This window comes from Eucalyptus grandis, chromosome 7 (assembly GCF_016545825.1).
Source record: "Eucalyptus grandis isolate ANBG69807.140 chromosome 7, ASM1654582v1, whole genome shotgun sequence".
Taxonomy (NCBI): Eukaryota; Viridiplantae; Streptophyta; class Magnoliopsida; order Myrtales; family Myrtaceae; genus Eucalyptus; species Eucalyptus grandis.
Window position 1 is genome coordinate 18,899,797 of NC_052618.1, and position 9,237 is coordinate 18,909,033.

A 9,237-nucleotide genomic window follows, 5' to 3' on the forward strand; every position below is an offset into this window, starting at 1 on the left:
AATCGACTAGTAATCGGATATAGGTCGATTCGACGAACACACACAATTGAATTGCGGGTGATTCCACATGATTGCGAAATTTGTGTCCAATGGCACTAACCCAATTTTCTATTGATTTTATACTTGGTACGCGTAATTGAAATCTTGCGATTTTTACAACAATCAAGAGTCACTTACGAATCGGAAATGCACAAACGTGGATCGAAAATTATCGATCACGGGTCAAACGCGCTAAAATCCCTAAAAGCTACTTGATATGTTAGGTCATACTAAAATCGCGTTCGATCGATTTTAACCATGAAATTGAATTCGGTTTTGGGAATCGACGTTTAAGTGTGTCACAATTCATTTTTGTGACGTTGTCATCTTTTGGAGAAATTTCGTCGCGTTCGGGATTTTGCGGAAAAATCAATTTTAGCCAAACAAGAAATTGAAATTCGGATTAAGAAGCCAATTGGGATTTGGCTGCCCAAAAAGGCTTAATTTTGGAAAATTAAGCTTAGGAAAGTATTTGGGGGAGTGTAGATATTATTTGAAGACTTTTGGGGTATAGGTGATGGTGAAAATGGAGATATTCTTCCCTTAAAGTCTTTGCTTGGCTTGACTTTCTTCTTCTCTCTCTTCCCCCCACACCCCCTCCCCCACCCTCAAGCAACAATTTCCCTTTTCATCTCTTTTTCTTCCCTTTGCTTTCACTTTCCCCTCACGTCCCCTTCCTACTGCTGCCCCACGATTCCACCCCACCTTCATATCCCACCACCAAAATTCCACCCCACCTTCATGCCCATCGATAGAACAGCCACCACTCCTCACGTTCTTTCGCTCCCCTAGTTTTTTTTTTATTCTGCGTTTCTTTCATTGTACTGCTGCACATCACGCCAGCACCATCTACTTCACCATCCAGAGCCATCGTCTTCACACGACCTCAGCCCAGCGGCACCACCTAGCCCCATCCAACAGCACCTCGTGTACAGCCGGCATCTCCAGCAGCCAACTCCACTGAAACCAGCCCAAGCCGAGGCCCTCAGCCCCACCGAACAGCCCTCTTTAGCCGAGAGCTTGAGAGGCCGTAGCAACCTCCACCAAGCCTCCAAGTGAGACCTGGTAGTTTCGGGTTGTCACCGCCGTTGCGCCGCCGTCACCATGAACCCGTTACCGTTGAATTCCGGTGAGTTAACTCCCTAATCCTCGATTAGATTGTTAATTAAGCTTAGGAGATTAGTTTAGTGTTCATTAGTTTAGTTAGATTACTGTTAATTAGCCTGATTAGGTTAGTGTTAAGTGGATTAGCTTAATTTCATATTCGGTTTACTGGACACTCGCCATTTGCCATTTTTGTGGGGAAAAATGTGCTGCGATTTTGAGGTTGTTTCCTTCTTGAAAAATATTCTAGACATCTTCAACTATGACATATATTTTAATCAAGTTTTTATGGATTTAAAAGAATGAGATTTCAACTTTGTTATTTGCAAAACAGAATCTCAGATTATGTTGGAACTTGTGACGTTTTAGTGTTCGATGGATTTTTATCAACTCTTAGGGTTCAATTTTCGAAAGGGTTTTTTTCACAAAATTTGTTTATCACATCTTGTAATTTAACATAAACAAATTTCAGATCAAACGGATAAGGTTTGGATCTTGAACTAAGCTGATTTTGGAAAACAGACTTTCTGGAAACGAACACAGTTTTTGTAACGGTTTGTACGATTTACTGCTCTCAATCTAAAAAGATTTGGGTTAAGGTGTTTTCATAAATAAATAAATAAATAAATGTTCTTTTAAGTGTTCTTTAGAACATATTCAAATGTGAGAATTTTTTGAGCTCATTTGATTATGTTTCTGAAATTAAACTTGGAGGCACGCGAGTGGCTCGGTTTCTGCTGGTTAGTACCGGTTGTGGTTTTGTGGTTGTTCTTAGCGTCGTGATTGCTGGATAATGCATATTTAGTGATGTGGTTGACTTTAGGCATGCTTAGAACTTATGCATGATGTGATGAGATGGATTTTTCTATGTTGGTTATTTAGTATTCTTAAGAAAAGGTGACCTTATGGACTATTAAATAGAAAATAAATGAAGTGTCGGGTCCGGACACTAAATCTTATTTTCCTAATAAAATAATGAGGTTTTAAACTAGATACATGCAAAGTTTGATGGATTAATTTTGAGTACATGAGCACCTATGAATTTATTTCTAAACGTTTTGAACAAAAAGAGGGGGGGATTACTAAGGTTTGTTTTCAAAAAAGGGTGGTTGGAGAAGAAATTAGAAAAAAAATATGGTGTCGGGTTTGGACACCAAGTTTTATGTGCTCAATAAAATGATGAGGTTTTATACGAGATGAGTGCAAAGTTTGGTGGGTTAATTTCAAATATGGGACCCAATTCGAATTTATTTCAGAAAGTTGGAACAAAAAAAAAAAAGGGTTGCCAAGTGAATTTTAAAAAGGGATTTTTGGTGTTCATGACTAGGAGGATAAGGTTGACCTGATTGATGAGGTGCCTCCATTGTTAGGTTAATTAAGTGGTTCAGTTTAATTAGTCACAATTTATTTATTTAATCGAGATTTATTTAATTAATTTTAATTAGCATAAATTATACCGAGATAGTCGGTTAGTGGAATTTTATGCTGATCGTCGTGGTTGAATTGATTTGTGAAATTGATTGCTAAATTTTGCAATTGAGTGCTTCTTGCCGTTTTGGATTATTATTGCAAAATTGATTTTTTAGTATTTCAATAGAAAAATACCAATTGTCGATTTTTTATGCCAAAAATATTTTATGTATTATATAAAATCGTGGGATTTTAAAATGGGAGAGTACCACGTTTGAAGGTTCAAATTAAAGGTGTGACCGCGCACAATTATTTTATCGGGAATTTTTAATATGAAGAAAATTTGCTAAGTCTATTATTTGAAATTGAGGCATTTGAGTGCGAAGTACAGTGTTCTTAGTGTGTGGTCACTAAGTGAACCCGTCATAATGCGTTTACACGGGACAAAGCTCCTTAGTGGGATGCCGTCTAGGTGGGGGTTCTAGATGTTACCGTTCGCAAAGGGAATCTAGAACAAAGCTCCTCAGTGGGATACCGTCTAGGCGGATGATGCTAGACGTTGCTGCTCACGGAGGGATTCTAGAATGAAGCTCCTCAGTAAGGTACCGTCTAGGTGGAAGATTGCTAGACATTGCTGTTCGCGGAGGGATTCCGGAACGAAACTCCTTAGTGGGGTACTGTCTAGGCGGAGGATTGCGGAGGGATTCCGGAACGAAGCTCCTTAGTGGGGTACTGTCTAGGCGAAGGATGCTAGACGTTGCCGTTCGCGAATAGATTCCGGAATGAAGCTCCTCAGTGGGGTGCCGCCTAGGCGGAGGATGCTAGACAATACCGTTCGCAAATGGGTTTTTGAATGAAACTCCTCAGTGGGGTGCTGTGGCAGTTGGGCCGTTTTAACTGGGACACACTTGAATAATTGAGATAGCCGCGCCTAATTATGAGGCAAAATTGTGTGGCATGAAATGAGACGTGTCATAATGATTTGGCCTTATAATCGGGACCCCTGTGATTATTTGAAGTTGAATTGATGTGTTCCAGTTATGAAATATGTCTGCTATGTGCAAATGATATATGTGATGAGCTAATGTGCAGGAACGCGCCAAGGTGAGGTAAGTCCTATATGGTGCATGTTTAGGATGCCTCTGAGTGAATTCTCGTTCTAATCAGGGTTTAAGATGTTGACTCGCTGAGATTTATTCTCACCCCGTCGTGATTTAAATAATTTCAGGTCCCTAGAGTAGAGAACCTAGAGCCCGAGGATGAAGGGTCTGGACCGTAGGTGGCTTAGTAGTTTCTTTTTGGAGACAAACTAGTGTGTATAGACATGTAGGTTTAACTTGGTTTGCGATATTTGGTTGTCCTGCTTTTACTATCCCTGTGTTTGTTGGTTGGGTAATTATGAATTCACTTTCGCATGTGCATAAAAAGAAAGGGTCGGCGACACGTTTTGGAAAAGTCGCAATTCTATCAACCATCGAGGGATGTTCACGCTCGAGGTTCAGAGCGTGACATCTGGTGTCTTTCTCCCAACAATGCGTGAATATTTCTTTGCCATTAAATAATTCATAACATATAACTATTATATGATTGCTTTAGGGCATATAGCTAATAGTGTCTTGGTCACTGTGCTTCTTGTTCTTTCAACATACACGATAGAGTTCTCGAGTGCACCCCTGAGCTGAAAACGTGATCAATAGTAAATTTATGGTGCATTTGCTTCACGGAAAACTCGAAATTTGAAAAATATTTTTGAAAAAATGTTTGGTTATATTGCTTCAAAAATTATTCATCGAAACATGTCCATTTTCGTGAATGATGAATATATTTTTCATTGCATCACATATTTTGGAAAATGTTTTACAAGTGCAAATTTCCTTGGTTCTTGCTCTGGCACATGATTCAATTATGATTTTATGTGGTCCAGGTCCAACATTATGGCTGATTCCTGCTTCATATAGCAACAGAAACGGAGAGATGATTGCTAAGGCAAATTTTCTCTGTTATTTAATTACCTCGTGAATCAGAAGTCAGTTTAGTACTGTATCAGCTCAACACAATATATGGAATCGTGTTTTCCATTTTTTCTGCACAGCTTCTGCTTCACTTCCCTTGTGTTGCAGATCAGCTATGCTTTAGACTCCATTTCAGCTGGCCAGAACATCACCGATGGGCAAACGATCCTCTCAGCTAGCCAGAACTTTGAGCTAGGATTCTTCAGCCTTGGCAGCACCAAAAATCGGTATGTGGGCATATGGTACAAGAAGATATCAGCCGGGACAGTGATTTGGGTCGCCAACCGAGAGAATCCCCTGAATGACTCTTCGGGAGTCCTGAAGCTCACTCCCCAGGGTGTCCTGACTCTACTGAACCGCACCAATGGGATCGTTTGGTCTGCCAATGCGTTGAGACCAGCCCAGAATCCGATCGCACGACTTTTGGATTCTGCAAATTTCATTGTAAAAGGAGGGAACAATGATGACTTGGATGATGCCATCTGGCAGAGCTTTGATTACCCTTGTAATTCATTCCTGGCTGGCATGAAGTTCGGTATAGACCGACAGAAAGGCCTGGACCGGTACTTCACCTCATGGAAAAGTGCGGACGACCCTTCACCAGGTGATTTCACATATAGACTCGATTCTTCAGGTTATCCGCAGATGATCCTAAGGAACAGATCCAAAGTGCAGTTCCGGACGGGACCTTGGAACGGCATTCGGTTTAGCGGGGTCCCTCAGTTGAGGCCTAATCCAATTTATGCGTTTGGCTTTGTCTTCAACCAAAATGAAATCTACTATTACTATAACATTCTGAACAGCTCCATCACGTCAATGTTGTTTTTGAAGGAGAACGGGAGCATTCAGCGCTCCACTTGGGTAGACCAGAACCCTCGGGTACTGTATACGCCCACACAAACTGATGACTGTGACACTTATGCATTCTGTGGAGCGAATGGGAATTGTGACATTGCCAGCTTACCAAAATGTGTGTGCTTGACGGGGTTTGTGCCAAAATTCCCGATGGACTGGGGATTTTGGGATTGGTCATCTGGGTGTGTCCGGAGGACGGAACTGGATTGCCAGGGAGGAGATAAGTTTCTGAAGATCACTGAAGTGAAATTACCCGATACAAGGTTTTCGTGGTTCGACAAGAACATTAACCTTCGAGAATGCGAGTACATATGCCTGGGGAACTGCTCGTGCACGGCTTATTCAAACTTGGATATTAGAGGACAAGGAAGTGGGTGCTTGCTTTGGTTCGGTGACCTGATGGATATTAGACAGTTCAACGAGAACGGCCAGGATATTTATGTAAGGATGGCTGCATCAGAAGTCGGTATGTGTTCAAACATGAATTACTTTTGACATGATGACACGATGAAGAGATTAGCTTGAAAATAATTTTGATAGTTTTTTTAACTTTTATTTTTTGATTTATTGTGATATATATCAAGGTGGCAGTTCGAGTAGGATTACTGGCACAAGGAAAAGCACGGGCATCATTGTCAGCATCGTGCTCTTCGTGGTGTTTCTTCTCGGCATCACGGTTATTTACGTGAAGTATAAGAGAGCTGGTAAAGTTGTTTTTAGCAGATAATTATGCTTTCCAAACAAAATTTTTATGTTGATCCACAAGAGTCATTTTTTACCCTTGTTACCTTATGTTTTAAATGTTGCTGCACCGCATCAATTGCAAAGTTTCATCAGATCATCTTTCTTTTGAAATTTGAATGAACCAAGGGGCGTGAAAAATATGAATGAATCAAATGTTTGTTGCTGTGAGTCTGTTTTGGGATGTTTAAAGCTCAGTTATGAGTTGTTTACATTTGATGAAATTTACTCAATTTAATCTCAACTTGCAGGGAAAATCGTTGCATTGTCCCGTCAAAGCCATAGTGAGGATCTAGAGGTACCTCTGTTTGACCTCACAACCATTGTAAATGCGACGAATAACTTTTCTGATGATAACAAACTCGGAGAGGGAGGCTTTGGAGCTGTCTATAAGGTTACTATTGTCAATTTTTTGGAATTCTAAATCTGCCTATCTATTCAAATGCACAACGAAATGAAAGAATAAAAACAAACCTCAATCTATTAGGGTGTTCTGAAGAATGGCCAAGAAATTGCTGTGAAGAAGCTGTCGGAAAACTCTAGGCAGGGACAGGTCGAGTTCAAGAATGAAGTCATCTGCATCGCCAAACTTCAACACCGAAACCTGGTCAAGATTCTAGGATGCTGCATTGAACAAGATGAAAAGATGTTAATCTATGAGTTCTTGGCCAACCGGAGCTTGGATTGTTTCATTTTCAGTTCGCTTCCCTCAAGTCCCTACAATTTCATTTCTTTTTTCATAGAAAATGTGTGAAGAAGCTTATATTTCACGACTCATAAGGCCTGTAATTTGGCAGACCAAGAGGAGGGTGTTTCACTGGATTGGCCCAAGCGCTTCACTATCATCAATGGCGTAGCTTCAGGGCTCCTGTACCTTCACCGAGACTCAAGATTAAGAATAATTCATAGAGATCTGAAAGCTGAAAACATCCTGCTTGACATCGAGATGAATGCAAAGATATCAGACTTTGGTTTGGCAAGGAGTTTCGGAGGTAATGAGAGTGAAGCGAATACGAAGAGAGTGGTGGGAACATTGTGAGTTCTCTTGACAAATGATCTCCACTGATTTTGGTCCATTTGCTTTAAGAACTAATCAGTCCTTTCAATGGCTTTTTTGCATAGTGGTTACATGTCCCCGGAGTATGCCATTCACGGTCTTTATTCGGTCAAATCAGATGTCTTCAGTTTTGGCGTTTTAGTACTGGAAATCGTGAGCGGGAAAAGAAATCGAGGTTTCAATCATCCTGACAACCCTTTAAGCCTTCTTGGACATGTAAGCGTAAAGATTTTTCAGATCTCTGTTTATTTGTCTTCAGTCAGTTTCTAGTCTTATTCTAGATGACTAACACAATAATGCAGGCCTGGACACTGTTAAGAGATCAAAATTTTATGAAGCTCGTAGATCCGTCAATTGCATCCACATTCAACCCCGTGGAAGTTTTACGATCCATCCATGTGGCTTTGTTGTGTGTTCAAAAAAATCCGCGTGATAGACCGGATATGTCGTCTGTGGTTATGATGTTGGGCAGTGAGAACACATTGCCTCAGCCTGAACAGCCTGGTTTTTTTGACGAGACGTCTGTGTCCAAAGCAAGTTCTTCAAGCGCCGGCAAGCATAACAAATTTTCAGCCAATGAATTAACTATTTCACATTTACTGCCTCGATGATATATCTGTAATTTCAATTATGTTTTGATTGATCCCATATGAATACAAGAAGATCATGGCTTTTGTACCAATAGTCATCTCTTAATCTGGAATCGCAAGACGTTACAGGGAAATATGGAAGATTGCACCTTTTGTTCTTCCAAATTTTGCTGGATTCCAGTCAGAAAGCGAAGAGTGAGTATATATACCGCAAAAGAGTGAAAATTTCAGGGTGGTTATGATTTTCTAGCAAGAAACCGTTCAATACCTTATTGTAAATACCTGTGAACTTAATGAAGTAAACTCGCATTTAAAAAAAAAAAAAAAATTCTTCATGTTTCGATGTCATGCTTCAGTTTGAATCAACGAAATTATAATTTAGGGAATAAATAGCCACAACTACAAGCAAGATCGGTAATCAGTACCAAAACCTTTGCTCTGTCAAAGTCTGTACAGTGATGTTTCTTCTATTCTACAATGCCAAAATAACCATGTCCTTCAAATGACAGCCTGCATTATGGCGAAATCAAAAAGCTCAGAGAAAAGGAAAAGGAATTGACATCCCAAAAGTGTTGGCTATGATTGAAAGATTATCGTATCATCGTAAAAGCCATTTTTGGGACTCTAGAGGAACAAAATAAGAACTGAAATCTTACCAAGATAGAGGTGTTGGAAAATGCAAAGAGAAGTAGGAATTGGGTGGGAATGAGATTGACTTTGACCTACTTTCCACTGTAGTCAATGGGCACAAACCGTTGCAAGCACAGGATTGGCCTGAACACTTCACTATCACCAAGAGAATGAGAATGAGCTATTCTCACTGATATTGGCATGGAACTGAAGATACTGGACTTTGTTCAGAAAGATTTTTACAGAGACTAAGAGAGTTGTCCTAACAAGGTGGGTTCTCTTGTGAAACATCTGAAAAATGCCTGATTTGCTTCCAGAACTAATCGGTCTGTTTGATCGCTCAACATAGTGGGAATATACATTCTCAGCATTCTATCAAGATTGGACAAAATCAGGTTTCATTAGTGCAGTGTCTAGTCGAAACTGTGAAAACTAAAAGAAAGCAAGGTTTTAGAGTCAGACTAACCAAAGTCCTAAGATGCTTTTGTGGTTACGATGCCAGGGGTCAATACATTGTCTCAGCCTAAACATATCAGTATTTTTGTCTTGGAGATTATACTCGAAACAAATTCTTCAAGTCATGGCGAGTACCTAATATTTTAGCCCAATGAAGTGTCCATTTCCAGTGAAAATTTAGACAGGTAAATTTGCTTGCTCATACTGACCAACCATCATAATTTGGTATAATACTGCAAACTTACGGTGTTTGATCAGACATTATGTAGTTCTCACTTCCATTTATAATGACAAGAAAATACATCACAGAAAGGCTCAGCTTACATATATCAGTGCTGTATGG

The 9,237-nt window shown here is 40.0% G+C and overlaps 1 protein-coding gene across 1 annotated transcript; it reads left to right on the top strand.

Moving 5' to 3' along the window:
• Window positions 1-775: 775 nt before the first annotated feature.
• LOC104455149 (G-type lectin S-receptor-like serine/threonine-protein kinase At4g27290) lies at window positions 776-7,942 on the top strand. The gene is made up of 8 exons (XM_018859738.2): window positions 776-1,168; window positions 4,478-5,886; window positions 6,005-6,124; window positions 6,413-6,555; window positions 6,649-6,859; window positions 6,959-7,196; window positions 7,284-7,434; window positions 7,521-7,942. Exons 2-8 carry the CDS (start codon window positions 4,614-4,616, stop codon window positions 7,827-7,829), a joined length of 2,445 nt encoding a protein of 814 aa, XP_018715283.2. The 5' UTR covers window positions 776-1,168; window positions 4,478-4,613; the 3' UTR covers window positions 7,830-7,942.
• Window positions 7,943-9,237: the final 1,295 nt, after the last annotated feature.